At 35.3% G+C, this 16,814-nt stretch overlaps 1 protein-coding gene across 1 annotated transcript; it reads right to left on the bottom strand.

Annotated features, from left to right (window-relative positions):
* Window positions 1-2,900: 2,900 nt before the first annotated feature.
* On the bottom strand, window positions 2,901-16,654 carry ZNF800 (zinc finger protein 800). Its single transcript, XM_009575456.1, has 4 exons — window positions 16,544-16,654; window positions 14,222-14,317; window positions 10,508-10,651; window positions 2,901-7,689 (listed from the first exon to the last, which is right to left on the bottom strand). Exons 1-4 carry the CDS (start codon window positions 16,602-16,604, stop codon window positions 5,924-5,926), a joined length of 2,067 nt encoding a protein of 688 aa, XP_009573751.1. The 5' UTR covers window positions 16,605-16,654; the 3' UTR covers window positions 2,901-5,923.
* Window positions 16,655-16,814: the final 160 nt, after the last annotated feature.

Below are 16,814 nucleotides of genomic sequence, written 5' to 3'. Positions count from 1 at the left end.
GGAGAACTGTAAAATCACAACATCCTGGAGAACAAAACATCTGAGCAGGGGAGGGAAAAAATGTAAGAGCATGCACACACAAGATGTGCTGCAAACCCCAGGCTGTGCTTTTTGGTCTACATTCTGCCCCAGAGCCCACTGAACTCTTTTAGGTAACATCAACAGCTGTGGGAAGATCATCGAAGCAGGCTGGTTTGCCCCTAATAAAGGAGCTGACTCCCAGGCTCAAAGCACATAAGTAACGTGAAGGAGCAAATCTAGTTCAGCCAAGAGAGCTGAACTAGCTATTGCTCTGGAAAAGACTTGTGCTGAGAAGACAGACCAGGTAAATCCAAGTTGCCTTAGATTGAAATGGCAGAAAAACAGCCACCATCACAACAAAAAGATACTGGTATTACCAGATGCTAATAAATTTTGTGTAGTGGATCCCCAACACAGAGAACCTCCATCCTACCTATAACTGCTGTAAAAACACTATAAAATCTACTTCTGAAGAATAACATTATAGCAAGATACAAGAGCACATCCTCCTCAGACATCCAGACTTCACAACAACCGTGCCAGCATTGCTCCTGGCAACACAGTGAAACAGTACATAGTTTAATCTACTTTGAAGAAAAATGTATTTGGTCTATGTGCTATCAAAGGCTCAGGCTATCTTCATTTCCCACTAAATCCTCCAAAGTCAGTGATGATGTTTCCTCATTTGAGACATGGTTCCAAGTATACAACACTTTTATTAAGACTACCAATATCTTGCCAATCCCCAATGGGATCAATGAACCCAAACAAACCTAACTTTTCAAATTACATTCCACTTCGTGTCTATGAAATTACTACTTTAAGACTGTAACTGAGGGATACTGGGAAGCAAGCTCCCTAGAAGAGGGAACAAAAGCGTATTCCACATCATGCACTTCCCCTCTGCTCCCCTTTTCAAGATGGGTGGAGAACCTTTATACCCAGCCAGCAGTCCTTCTTGAAAGTCTCCTTATTAGTACAAACACCAGGGGTTCTCCATCAATATAATTACTGAGGTCCCTTTCTTCTCTACCCCTCATCCCCCAACCAACATACTGGTCTACCTTTGTGGTTAACCAATTGTTGTATTTCACTATTCAGCAAAAGGAAATGATGTGAAATATCTACCCACAGTTCGTCCAGCCATCAGTCAAAACTGATCTCGTTTTCAAAGTACTTCAAGCACTTGACCAGTCACACAAATCCTTCACACAGTAGCTTTAAGTTCGTCCCAGCAGAAGCCAATCAAAAAACAAATGGAGATAACAACCATCAACTATCTAAGCTACAGTTTTCTTTAATTCTCCTGTAAAATTGAGGAGACCAAACACTACAAGGACATCAAGCCCTAGAATTTAACATTCCAGACAGAAAAGACAAGTAAAACATAAAAATAGAAAACACTCCAAAATCAAACACAAAAAAATAAAACTAGGAAGACCAGACACCCTCACCTTAGAGATGGTTAACTAAAGAAAAGGTGGTTTTGAGATAGAAGCCAGCACTTTACTAGACTTCAGCAAGTCTGATGCCTCCAGCATCAGAGAGTTTCACTTGTTGTTTATGCAAGATTTCACATCAATTAAAGCTAGCCCCTCAAAGCCTTAGCATTGGAAGATACGTAGCACTTCAAAGAAAAATCAGACAGGCTTTCATACAGAATGCTTAGATCACCCTCAAAGTTTTCTGTAAGGTATCTCACATTCATTCTGAATAAAAATCTCTTTAACAAGACTCAACCTTAATTCTGAAGAATTTACATTTGTCTTTGGCTAGTCCAAGCAAAACGAGCCAAACCAAGGTGCCTTATCAATGATGCAAGACTGCATCTTAATTAAAAACTGATATCCAGACACATTAATGTGTAACCCTGCAAATAAGTGTCCACATGGATCTTGACTATATTCAAAGCTTTACTACAACTTTGCAAGATTTGTCAAAAAATACGTATTGTGTGAATTAAAAGCAGTAATTAGCAATCCTTCTCGTTTCAAATTTTTGTTTCCTCCCATTCAAGATGGTTGCATGGAAAGATTAAAAAAAAATCACTAAACTGAGCAAGTCCATCATAATCAAATAATTTATTTTCATTACTGGAAAAAGAAAAAACGAAACTATTCCACAAGTCAGACTGAAAAGGAGACCTGTGCTTCAGAAGAGCTACCCAGATTTAAACTCATGGGAAGATACAAAGTTGTGGCAATTGCAAATTATTAAGCCACATCTTTAAGAAGAAATACGCTACCCAAAGCTTCAAGTAGAACAAAACAATTTTGTAGCTCTGTTTATCTACATGGATGCCGAATTGGAGATCCTTTAGAAGAAAGCTTACCTTTGAAGCAGGAGTAACTTCACCTTCATGTATGTCAAAATGCAGACTGCACACTTACCAAGAACAAACAGCAGAAACCTCAAGGATTAGCTGAGAAATGAACAGTTATTCTAACACTACACCTGCATTTTAATTTCCCAATCTTAATCCACGGGCATTCAGGAACATTAGTTAAAATGCACTTACATAAATAGCTTGATGTCTTCCTTTGCAAAAGAATAAGCGATTATGGCAGTTCTTTTCTTATATTCCAAACATAAAAAGAAGTAACATTAGATGGCCACCAACATTATTTGCAATGCAAAACTACGTAACCCTATTTTCTTATTAAAAAAAACCAGCATAGCCTATCTCCTTCAATATTAATATTCACTTTTGTTTTAAAAGGATAACAAAAACAATCTTTGCTCAGTTAAGGAAGAGATACCTTTACAAAGAACAAAAAGCCAGTATCAAAAGTGTTTTCTAAAAATATAGCAAGGGTCAACCATCAGTGTGGAGAAGTGTTCACTCCACAAGTGCCAAACTTTTAATAACAAAAAAAACATTTATTACAACTGAACATTACAAACAACTAGGTTCAGTGATCAAAGAGTAAAACTTTACAAAAATGGAAACATTGTAATTTCTGATTGTGGAGTGATAGATATTCCAGGTTTACAAACACGACACCTTTTTGTTTATGCACACTTAAAAGTGATTTCCAGTCTGCTTTATTTTCCATCAAATACAGTACATTTATGCAAACAAAAGCATGTACATTCAATATAGAACATTTTGAGCAACAACTACAGTCCAGTTCCCATTCACAGTATTTTTAGTGCAATGCACTAACAGGGCCAAATATTTCTCTATCCATAAAAGTATTTTTATGCCTGATCTTGTGATCAACATTTTTAGATATATTTTATACAAAAAGTATATATGAACACGAGGCACCTCCCTAAGTAAGGGAGTGAACCTATATAAAAAACATGGTATTTCTTCTGATGTACAATACCTTTCAACTTGTAGCAATTTGACACAAATCACTAAACAAAATATTTTCTAAAAAGTAAAAAAAAAACCCAAAACAAAACAAAAAAAAAACAAACCACTGATGCATGAAACCTGCCAAGAATTTCATAATGGTAGGCATGCGACTGTTTTACTACAATCTTGATTAAAAAGTTAAAAAAAGGTATCTAAAACATTTTCCAAATTATACAAAGTCAAGTGCTACCTATAATGGTCATTCATGATCTTGAGAGAAAAAATATTTTGAGTTTCTCCCACACTATCCTCCCTTTTTATTAATATTTAATGAAATCAGCTAAGTTTATAAGTGGTTGTGCACAGATTGTCTGTCTATAATACATCAGCAAATATTCACTACCTTCATATTAACATTAGTGTGTTGATCTTTCAAAAAAAAAAAAAAACTGAAAAAATAAACTGCAACTATCATTAAAGTGCTTGTGTATAATTTTTTTTTTTAAAATTAAAGAATAGAGGAATGTGGATATTCTTGTAAACTTCCTAGATGTTTACAAAGTTTTCCTATGAACCACATACGGAAACAAAATGGAGATCTTTTAAGCAACTTCAGTACAGCGAAATTCAGAATATCCCAGAACTGGGAAATTAGTCAATATGAACAAACTGATGTTATGGCAAATACTAAAAATTAGTACAATTCAGCCAATATACACTACATTGTTTGCTCTTATACATTCATTTGTAATAAATTTAAAACAGTATATAACACAACATTTGCCAAAATAGGATATGACAAAAAAGTTAGAGCTGTTCATCAATTAGCACTACCAGGGAGGACCAGTATGCACGATGAGCTCTCTGAAGATGATTTCCTAAATGAGGAACAAAAATCTTCTTCCAAAGCTGCTGTTCATTAACTTGCCTCTGTACTTAAAAAATTTCAGAAAGTTCGTTCTATACTGTGTAGAGATAACTGCTAACTTAGAAGCACATGTACATTTCAACTACTTCAGTGTTTTGAGAGGAGGCACTGTCCTACAGTCAGAATGGCTATTAATTTAGTAAGAGAACAACAGCTTATGAAAATATTTCCTCCTTATAGTACCATTATCAAGATATTAGCAGTTCCAACAACAAACTAAAGTCTTTTTCATTCAAATGAACTCCAAACTTTCCGAACATCACTTGAACCTATCTGAGGAGAAATGGGAATAAATTAATACTTTGAGTTTACCCATATAATTCTGTTTTAAGTTACACAACATAAATAATTTATAAGGCTAAATTTTTATTTATTGATCAAAATGCAGAAGTCACTCCTCCTCTTAAATTCAGCACAATTCAGGGTCCAGCTCAGTTAATTTTTGAAGTTTCGTCCCGCTTAGCCAGGATTTGTTACAAAGTCACAAAAGCACCAGATTACAACTAACGTAGCTAGGTGGAAATTCACTACAAAAGCTGAACTCAAATCAAATTACCTCCTGGGAAATAGCATTTCAGAGTTGAAATATAGAATAAGGCACATACACTTGATTTTCTTTTCACCAAATATGCTAGAAAGGTAATTCTGAATAAGGATGTTAAAAACTCTTATAGGTATCACTACTGTCTCTCTTCATTATAATTTTCTGTGCAATCCCCCAACCTTCAGGCATCAGTTGGTCACTCTGAAATACGAACTGACCACATACATATGTTATTTCTTTTTTTGAAAGGTCCTTTTAAAAATAGGCCATCTTTAACATGAAGGCTATGGAAAACTGAGAAACTACAAATACAACCCCTCCAAGTGTAAAAAAATTCCCAGAGTACCATATAAGCAAAAGTTTAGAAAATTCTTGGCCAGAGTTCTACACATATTTAGCTTAAAACAAAAATTCTTGATGAGACTCGAACACTTTAAAAAATAAATGACCAGAAGTTTCCAAACCCGTGCTTACATAAATAAGCATTAAAAGAATCAAATCCTAAATTTTATGATTTTAAAGGCACCTAACTCATACTGATTTTAAATCAAAGCAATTAAGCATCCAAATTACATTCCAAAAAACTGTTCTATGTCCTTTTGTTGACAGGGCATAGGCAACACACGTTAAAATTTAAAAATAAAAAAAAAAAAGCATGAATGATAATTCCAGTAAGTTCATAGAGATTTTTTCTGTCAACAGCTTTTACTGTAGCACCTTTAGTACTTCTTCAACTGGGTCACAGAGAAGTTAATTAACAGGTTAAGTTATTCAAACCAAACAAAAGTATTGTTAATTTTTAAAAATTACTATTTTAGACATGTATGTATATTAGCTTGATTACAATAGATGCCTTAAGACAATTTAAAGAGTTGACTGGGTACAGTTTAATCTCTATTCTATTCCAACTTCCTATAATGACAAATTTAGAAATTAACTCTTTTCCAAAACACTAAAAACAAAATTTAAGAAACAAATTTGACATCTACCTTAGTACTTAAGCTGCTAAACCATAAAATCTATGGAAAAAATATGTTTTAGGCAATAAATCAACAACAGCAAAAGAAAGGCAGTGGTTTTGTTTTTTTTTTTAAAAAAAAAAAGACAAAACACTTTTTATTTTTCCTCACCAGACAACAGCTTTAGATCTTGTACTTCTGCCTTTGGTTTTATTTTCTTCAGGTGAATGAGATACATTTGCTTTGTGGGTTTTCTTATGATGTTCTAGAAAAGCTTTTCTGGCAAACGCTTTCCCACATTTATTGCATCGGTGCAGAGAAAAGTTTTTTGTTACTTTTACTTCAATGCCAACATCAGCTCCTTCATACTTTTTATTGGGAGAATTGGAGGTGACATCCTGTTTTGAACCAATCTGTTTTGTTTCATCCCTCTGAGGGCCTCTTTTTGTCACCTTATTTAGAACAAGATCAATTGGCTTTTTTATTGCTCTAATTTCTAAACTTGCAGTTATTTTCCCAAGGTAGCGTGGTGTCTTTTTATGAACTACAGTTATATGCCTTATCACATCACGTTTGCGACGTGTTTCATAAGAGCAGAGTGGACACCTGTAGTATTTAACATAAATGTTATTTCCATCTGTGTGTAATTCAATGTGTTTTGTCAAGTTCTGTTTAGAAGTAAATTGGCGTTTACAGAGTTTACAGTAAAGCTGCTTGAAGTCAAAGCCAGCTGAAAGTTTTGGCTTCCTGGTTTTTTGCTGGCCACCTGCAGCAGATGCATTGGTTGATTTAGAGGTTGATTTAGTGGTTGATTTACAGGTTGATTTAGTGGTTGATTTAGAAGTTGATTTAGGGTTTTCAGGGTCCTGTTTAACTTTATTTTTCTGTGCTGACGGTGTGCTCTTTTTCTCATTTGAATGATTTGTTCCCTTTAATTCATTCTGCAGAGAAAGGGCAATGGAAGGGGGTGAAGGTTCTACAGAATCTGCTGGTTCAACTTTTACTTTTATTTCTGTGCCATTGGCAGTATTGTTGGGTCCTTTTTCTCTTTTAGAGTTCTTTCCAGAAAGAGTTATCTTGTGAACAATTTGCATGTGCCTTTTCAGCATTATTTGTGAACTATATTTTCTCTTGCACAGAAGGCATTTGCATGCAGTTAAATTGTATTCAGCCTTTGAAGACGACTTTTGTTTTCGGGTCTTAAAAGATTTTTTAGCAGAAACTGTATCCAAGAACAAAGGTTGCCCAGGCTTTGTAGCTATATCAGGAGTAATGGAATCCCTTCTTAATCCTCTATGAACTTCATCAAAATGCCTCCTTACGTTGGCTTTTGTAGCAAATGATTTATAACATACAGGACAACTTCTACCTAATGTTACAAGAACATTCTTATTTCGTCCTTTCGCGGAGCACTGATTTGGTTTCTTTTTTGTTTCTATGTACTTCTTTAGCTCTTCCATCTTTTTTTTGTGCACTTTTCGAATGTGCCGGCGTACACTGCGTCTGGAATGAAATTCTTTCCTACAAAGGCAACATATCAACTGGTGGCCAAAATCAGAATTATCCAGAGAGTCCAACTCAGAATTTACTGCTGGGGGCTGTTCTTCAGCAGTAGGTATCACCTTGTTTGTAACGGGATCAGCAGGAGGTAATTCTACAGACTCCCCAGCTGGGACTGGGGTTGGAGCTGGAACAGTCTTGGGTTGCTCAGTGCTGGGTTCCTGTATCTGTACTGGAGCTTGATCAGGAGTACTACTACTTTCTATGTTCTCATCTGGGCTATCAGTCCTTGATACATATTGAAATACAGCATTCTGATTAGTTTCTATAGGTTCCAATTTAATTACATATTCTTGCTTATCTACCCTTGGATAGATTGCTTCGAGGAGGTCATTTATGGCTTGACTCTGTTTATCATTTATATCTGGGAGGTCTGTGAAAAGAGGCAAAGGTATTTTTTAATGATTTGGTAATTTCCAATTATTTAAATTTCAAAGTATCTTTTAACCACTGTGTCAATTCGGTCACCAAACTTGCACAAATCCTGTATTTGTACTATTTTTCTGACCATTTATACTTAGAGGCTTTGAGTAATCATTGTTATCACATCAGTACAAGTTACTTTTTTATTAAAAGCCCATATTGGAAGTACACCCTTCTAGCATGCTAACGTGAAAGCCTAAACGAAAAATTAGTTGGCCTGGAATTAAACTGATCTTTAAAAATCTCTATCAATTGCAAAAATAACATCATACGACTAAGCTTGTTCTGCAGGTATGCAACTAAGCCTGAAATATCATTAGAAACTGATTTTCCTATTGCTGGAAATGGGCATTCTCAATAAAGGAACCTAATTCTGGAAATAAGCTCTTCTCTGTGAATGCTGAACAGTCCTTAAGAAAGAATGAAACATCTGTGTAACCTGAGCACTGCATGAAATTATAAGTAGGTAAGAAAGAACTTAACTTCTGGGGCAGGGAAAGCTTTTAGAATACCAAAGCAGTTAATAGGCTCAGTGATACAGTAAGATAGTAAATGTTAAGGACAAAAAAATTGCGGGGAAAAAGATTGTACTAATCTCTCAAAACAAAAAAACTGAGCCAACAAAGTTATTTCAAGAGATTGCCTTTAAAGTACTGTTTTAAAACACCTGGTTTCCAAGAAATTTATTCAAATGCTTTTGAAGCATTTATATTCTTGGCTACCACAATGTTAAGCAGTGGTTTTTTGTTTGTTTTACCACAAATACTGATAATTTTACTGTCCGGTAATTTTGCTGGATACCCCACAGTTTTTGTATTATGAAAAAAAAGAAAAACAAATGATTGCTCCCATTTACCTTCATGTCATTCATGATTTTACAGGCCTCAGTAATATCCTGTTTTTAAATGCCAAATTAGTTCAGTGATCTAGTTCCCAGCACAATACGCTAAGCACCTGCACTGGCATAACTAAGAAGCCAGGGTGCTACGGCAAAAAGGTGAGGCACTGAGATGATACAGTTCAAAATTATCCACGATGATTTGAAGATGTGAATCCTGGTAACAGCTAATTAAAAACCCATACTTAGTCAGGGTTGTTCCTTCCACACTGCCATCAATATATGAAAAGAGCATCAGTACAAGAAATATGCTGGTTTGTTGCTCAGAACCCATCTTTTAACACCGAATTTTTAACACCTTTTGCAGTCAGTTTCAAATGGGACTATCTATATAATTCTTATCAAGGGTAAAAAGTCCTTCCTATTTTATAGCACCTTTTCAGACTACTTAATGACTACACTAACAGAATACGTCTCAAAAAAGTCATCAGGGAATAGTCTTTGGAATTTTTCACCATGGAGATGCTGAACTTTTATTCCTATCTCTTGTTCACTACCTTTTAATTTTATTTATTGACAAAAACTCCCACTTTATTCAATAATCATCATACTCAATTTTACAACATAAGTATTTATATAGTTCTGTTCAGTATTATTCTCTTCATTTGCACCCCTCCTAGTGAACAGTGAAATATGAAAGCTAACCAGCCAATTAAACGAAGGCTAGAATGTCAGGAGCTGGACGGGAAGTCTTTACTCAGGGTAATCTTACTTTGCTTAGAAACTTTTGCATCTAAGTCACGTGAACTTCTAACCTTGCTTTGAAAATACAACTCATCTCTTTTCACAGAGAAGCTCTGTGACTCTCTGCAACTGGCTGAGCACACTCATTTAAGGAAGGTGACAGTACCAGTCTTTTCACCTTCTCCTTCACAACACTAGCTGACACAATGTGGGAAAAGAATCGCCTACGTAAATCTCTGTTAGTTCCTGATTTTTGAAATATTGAGGCAGGAAGGCATTAATCAAGAAAGAAAAACCCTCATTGCACCTATGTTGATCTAGTCAAGAGATCAAGATCACTAGAAAGCTTTACAAAACATTTTTGAATGCTGGCACATTTCCAAATTATTCAGCTTTACTCATATCAACAAAAAGTCATCACTGGAATGAGACTTTAATAAATTTCTTTTTCCATAAAAAATATACTTCTTTATTTTTTCCTCATCATTTAAGTTCCTTCCTTTTAACAATAAGGTTTCATTTCTACAACAAAGGTGGTGGGCTAGGCATGATCACATAGAATATGTTAAAGGAGCATAAGGTGAGGTGAGGCGATGGGAAAGAGAGAGTATTATTGAAGCACAGGTCCTTAAAGAAAAGGGTGAACTTTTAGTCTGTGTTTCATAATGAGCAAGACTGAAGGATTGCGTCCATGACCCTGAGCGCTTCTCAAGTACAGGAGAAAATTATGGATATTGATCCACGCCACTTTACAGGATCCAGCTCCATCAGAGCTATGCTGATCTAAAACTGAAAATCCTTGTTAGACCCATACCTTTCTATGAGATTCACTTCCCAGTCCTTTGGCATATTTTTTGTATCTTTCACAGTAAAGAGGGAAAGACAGGAAAGAAAACGGGGAAGAAGGAATAAAAAGCATTAGCAGTGACACTCTTCATTAAAAGGTTGGACGTATAAACTAGCTATCAAATTATGACATTGACATGGGTCTCAGTTGTCAATGCATACTAAGTCAGGGCTGTAGCTTCTTTACTACCATAAAAATGATCTACATATGTTACTACTGAAATTTAATTCCACTTCTTTTTTTGCATTTTGTTTCTGGTGTGTTTATATAAATGGTACAGAAAGATAAGTTCCTCAACTTCAGATAGCTTTATTAAACATTTCAATTAGTAAGACTTACTATCATCCATCTGGAGACTTGGAGGACAATAAAACTTTTTATGAGTAATTAAATTTGGTAATCCTCTGAAGAGACTCCGGCACAATTTACACTCAAAAATGGTGTCCACATCTTTTAACAAGATATGTTTAAGTTGTTTAGTTCCTGTAATAAAAGAAACATTACACTTAAGGAAGGTTTTCTGTTCATCTTTTAATTCACATCATCCCATGAAAGTGGAAACATTTTAAAACATGACAAGTGTATCTTGCATTTTATCTTGTGTTAATGCTACTTCATTGCATTGTACGTTTATGATATGTACTCCAAGTTTCACTACGAAAACACGACTAGTTTGGAAAAAAAAAAAAGAACAAGCCAAGGATTACCCACATTACAGTTTACAGGGAAAGCGTCACGATTCATGGTAAAAACTAACAGCTAATATTAGGACGGAGTCCATACTACACTTTCTGGTTGCTGCAATACAATTGCCCAACAGGAAAGAATAAGCACCTAGAGCATTTAAAGAAGCCTGCAGTGTTTTTTCTTTAAGCTTATCCAACAGTGCTAAGATATATACAGCTATTTCATGTAAAAATAGCACCCGGTAAGGCAAAAAACTAGAGCATACAATAAAACAAAGAGAATAACAGGTCAAGAAATTTTACTACATGTAGGTATCTGATCCAAGATCAAGATGATGATGCTTAAGCAAGAAAATAGAACTGTAGACATATTTTCAGCCTGCTGAAAGGAAAATACACACAATTTAAGTCAGAAACTTTTCTAAAACATAAGCAGTATGACAAAACATGCAGGTTTTCCAGACTATTATACATTGTATATTAAAAAAAAAAAACACAAAGATACAGTTTGATCTAGCATTGTTGATGTATTCCAGCTCCTGCCTTGCTTAAGGAACTGAAGGATTCAGTTTAAATTACACTTCAAACCCCCTCCTTCATTTCTCATCTCACAAAAACGGTGAATGTAATGCCTACAATTAGCAATGGATTACTAAATGATGAATACTTACCCACTCCAAATTAGAAAGAAACACTAGCTAACCAAATTCAGCTAATTTCTCTATCTTGATTTTTTCCTTATAATGGAATAAATCAAAATTAATCACAATAGTCCAACAAGCAAAAATATAATGAAACTGGACCAAGAATAAATAATATCAGACAACTATGAAACAGCATCAAGACATTCTTCAACCTGAAATAGAAGTTCAAGTTTTCTGTTATCACAGGCGCTTCTCTTAAGAATTCTTTTTAAAGATCAAACTCAGAGTCACACTGCAAAACTACTTCCTAAACGAAATTCTTTCAAATATTGTTAATTTCATAACAACTAATAGTTCTTCAACAGGAATGGGCCTTACCAAGACAACTTTTTATTTCTTGGTGTAATAGTAGCACTACAAAATTTTTTTCAACTGAGTTTTAGAAAAGCACAGTGTCGTCTTCTTCAACAATTGCTTAAAAATGGGACCCAAACTTGACTATCTGAGGCTGCCGTCCAGTTTCTAGCCTCTCCTATGCCTTTCCTGGGCTACAACCCTAGCCTCGTCTCCTCTTCTCACTGCTCTTTCTTCAAGTGTTACTAACCTCACCTTCATCTGACCTGCATTTTTACAAACAGACTACTGGACAAATATTTAGATTTAATGAAAACACCAAATTTAAAAACTGTAGAGTTCCCCTAAAAGCAAGTTATTTACTCAGATCTCACCAACCAACGTTTGAATTTGTGCATATAAAGAAAACCATGACAAAAACCCAGCTGAACAAAACTGAAGATGCTCCATGTGATGGCACACAGTAAACCAAAATTTGGCCATGCTGTTGATGCATGCCCTAGCCACAAACCCCTCTCCCAAACAAACAAAAAAAATCATCTAATTCTCCACTATTTCCCAATCAAGGGACACACAAGTCCCTCATTCTCTCTCCTGTCACACTGGTATTTCAGTCTCTTTTCGTTCAGGACTGAAATGTTTTTCCCTAATCTAAATTATTGGGCTTAAGAATTACTGGGTGAGATTAAAGGACTTATGACATACTGGAGGTCAAACTAGATGACATGGTAGTCACTCTGGCTTCAAACCATCCTTATGCAACTATGAAGCTTTTCACTTCAGTGAAAAGCCACTTACAGTGGGAGTAAAAAAATAATTGGTCCTTTTGAATTAAACTGTAGACCTTCAGGGACTTCTGGAAACAGCAAATAAATTTAAAACATCCACTCATTTTGTGGACACAGCAGACAGAGAAAAAAATAATCATCTCCTTATTCTTCACCAACTGCAGATTGTGGCAACGAGCAGTCAGTATTCTGCCAGCATATGCTGTCTCCAGCTTTCTGAAGCCTTCTCTATTTTGTAGTTACATCTAATTGGGGCAGGTGACACTGTCAAATTCTGCTAATATTTGTAAATGTTGATGTTAGAATAATATCAGTCACAAGAAATCAGTACAGAACATTGGTTATTACAAATACTTCTCTGGCAGAAATACCAAAGTTTATGTCTTTAGCAAGCAATTTCATTTTTAGAAGAAAAATTTAGATTCAAATTCATCTGTTATTCTTAATGCTTTGAATGACAGAAGCTTCTGCTAAAACCGCTTAAATAGTTACGGACAATACTCTGGCTTTAATCTCTATTTCTTTACCACAAGAATCAAAATAGTTTCTTTCCATAATGAAATGTTGCTTGTTCAAAACCAGCCAGTAAAATCTTGGTCTAAGTCCTTTTGCCTTCTGTCCAACTTCCCTGGTGCAGATGACTGAAGATGTCAAGGTAAGCTATCAATTTAACATCTGCCAGTGAGGACAATCTGGAAGTAGCCCAGAGACAGAGTACTTGCACCTAGTTTGTGCTATTACCAGTAGACATTCCATTCATCTGCTTCAAGCGAAAGAAGCCTGCCGTGCATATCTGAGGCCTTAGGCAATCTCAGCCAAACGAAGAAAGGTTACTAATGATGACTCTCACATCCAGTTTTTCTTTTTGGATTAAGTTGTTGAAATGCTAGTGGAGAACTTAAATATTGTGCCCTTTTACAAGACTCAGCCCAGATGTGCATCCCATTACATAGCAGCAATAATTTGTACATGAAACATTTCATATATATAACAGCTCTATGTGGAAAAATCTAGAAACACGTAGATAGTAGCATTAAAGACATCGCTTTAATTCTTGTAATAACTGCTGTGTTCTTGCAGCAAGGGTTGTGAAAATAAAAGCATAGAAGCATAGAAACAGCTAGAAAACATTAAAGGTTTCAGTCATCTCTGGCATGCTTACGCAAATGCTCCATTGTTATTCTTAGGTTCATTGCTATGCATTGCAACTCCCGAAAACAATCACGGAACATCTTAAAAGTAACATGATAAAGCAATTCTAAAAAGTTCAAGGTAAACACTAAATTTTCTCTTCATCTCAGGAGTTTTAGGATAAACTCCTTAATAACAGCAGGAGGGAGGGATGACACAAAGCAGAACAACAAACTAATTTTTAATGTTTTTGAAAGATAACTACACAGCAGGAACTCTATCTTCACTACTTTATATGAAAACACCTATTAAAAGGATAAGCACCTAATTTCAAAAAGCTACAAATAGTTTGCAAATATGTAGAAAGTCAGGTGTTGGTTATTTTAATATACTCTTATAACTCTTATAACAAAGTAATGAACTTCTTAAGAGTCAGGCATAGTTTCATACCTGATCGAAAACACTCAATGATTTGTTGAATACCAGATTTTGATGTTTGCAGAGGCTGCTGTAATAACGGAGGATCACCAGGTTCCAACAGATGCACTGAAATATATAAAAGGATAAATAATAATGAGAATACTCAGGTGATTTTTATTAAGTTATGGATTTTCTGTGCATACAGTAAACTAGCTAAAAAGAAAGGCCAGGACTACAAGTAAAACTCAAAACCGCTTTACTCAAAAGTTTTCATCTACATTGAATTAAAAAACAGTCAATACTGAATTTTCCAGCCATGATACCTTCTGACAGTTTGCTGTCATTTTGATTATTTAAAGAAAATATGTATTCAAAGCTACATGTATCAAACACAAAACCATATAAATATATAAAACCAAGTTAACTCACTAGAAATTTCCGTCAATTAAAGCAATTCCCCAGAAAAATCTACTTGACTCCCATCGGTCAAACCGAAACACATGTACAAAAAAGCATTACCAAATACTGTACTTCACAGCGTAGCATGTGATTTCAATGTTGCCAGTACACACCTAAGCACTGAATCCGAATTTAAAGTAGCAATGATCAAAAAAAAGCACAGGCATAACTACTTAGTATATACCCAAAATAGCTATTATAGTATTTTTAACCAATAAAGCCACATTCAAAAAATGCTTCTGGTTGAAGCAAACTGCTGAAGTAATACCTTATTCCTAAAGTTTCATTCCACATCACAATCTTTGTAAAATCTATTGAAACTAAAACATTTATTGATCAGGATGATTATTAGTTATTCCAATACACAGTATTTATGCATATGAAAATTAATAGCATTCCATTGCTGTATATGCATATGGCAATTAAGCTTTGCCCAGAGGGAAAATCAAATTTAAATGAATAACAGCACTTATTCAAGCATGTGTTTGCAAAATCATTAGTTAGGTCTTCTTTTTAACTTCTTATTGACAAAATAGCTAGCTTTGTACTTCATAAATCGGCTCCTACCTTATCATTTGGTTTGATTTTTATCCCCATTGTAAGGTTTCCATTTTTAAATGAAGCACTGAGCATCTTTAAGAAATTTATTTTTGATAAAGAGCAGTAGAGGCATAGGATAAAACTATTTAGAGATATTAAGTGCAAATAGATTAAACACATTTTGACAAGAAAGTTGTTCTAAAAGATGTAAGGTTATAAATAAATTCAAGCTGAAAAGAACATCAGAAAGAAAAGCAGTCTAAGAAAAGAACGATAGAATGAACACTCCACCCAGCTATGCTGGCCCCATAATATACTATTATATATACGGACACATAACAACCATTACAAATCAGCTAAACGTTTGGGGATCTCTAACACAATGACATATTGTATTCTACTAGCCTATTCCCTATTCTTCAAAATAGTATATTTTGGTTTGTATACTGCCTCTAATATGCATGTGCAACACCCACTGACATCAAGAGGAGTGACATAACACATCGCTGTTATTTTTAAGGCAAGAAAACGATTTTAACCTTTTTAAAGCATTAGAACAACTCAAAATGATTTCATCCTAAATACAAAGAAATGTTTCTACTAGCTGAATGATACCTACTCTCAAATTACATTTAATTAAAGGAGCATTATCAAAGTTGCCATGCTCACGCTTTCAAATATTAATTCCCCAAACTGATGCCTTTCTTTTCAAAACAAAAGTGAAAGCATCCAAATAACAAACTCTATAACAAGGCAGCAAGAAATTTCCTTTTAGACTACCAATTGTAACAGTAGGCAGAACAATTACAAAAAAATCTAGCAAGTTGGCTGAACCTTCAAAGTATTCATTATACTTTCCACTGATGGCATCTTTCATGTCACACAGCAGTGGAATGCAAGCCCTTTCAGGACTTGGGGGGTTTTTTCTGCTCTGAGAATAAGATCTTCAAGTTCATCAGAGCTCACCAGAGAAGATGTAAAGTAAAAACATAAACAGCAAATTCAAGGGATTGCCAGAAACATCATTTTAAAAAAAAATCAGATTACACTTTTCAGAAACAAAAAGGCCAGTTGTTTTACACAACTTCTTGCCTTCCTCTGCTCACTGTATACCCATGTGGTGGCTTGGGGATTATTGCACAGGAATTCCTGCAGGAGCTGAGAAATTATCTTCCTGAAATAACTTTAACATGACAGTTCAAGGATATGAAAAAAACATTTCCAAACAAAATTCAGAAACTTTTTATATCCAAAACTGTCACTAATGATGCACATTTGCCACACCACAACAGTTTCCGCAAACTGTTAACAAAGGAGATAACTAAACAGCCAAAGCATCACACACCACTGTACCTGGTTCACAGCATCCATGGTGATGGTGTTCAGTCTGACAACACTTGTCCCTTAGAGGCATTTTCCGTGCGCACGACCTACTTTCCTTCTACATCCAGCAGCTCGTTTCTGCTAAAATAAGCAAATCCACTGTCACCCCCGAGGAAGAGGCGGCTCAAGAGAGCGCGAACCTCGCACACCCATTTCCTACAGCGGCACCGCCGGGCCAGGCCAGGAGTCAGCGGCACCCTTCGCGCAGAAGAAAGTTTCCATTGTTTACAGCAGGTCGCAC

The sequence above is a fragment of the Fulmarus glacialis genome, unplaced genomic scaffold, assembly GCF_000690835.1.
Source record: "Fulmarus glacialis isolate BGI_N327 unplaced genomic scaffold, ASM69083v1 Scaffold45043, whole genome shotgun sequence".
Classification (NCBI taxonomy): Eukaryota; Metazoa; Chordata; class Aves; order Procellariiformes; family Procellariidae; genus Fulmarus; species Fulmarus glacialis.
Note: the sequence above shows the minus strand (reverse complement) of the source record. Positions and strands in the feature narration are given on the sequence as shown.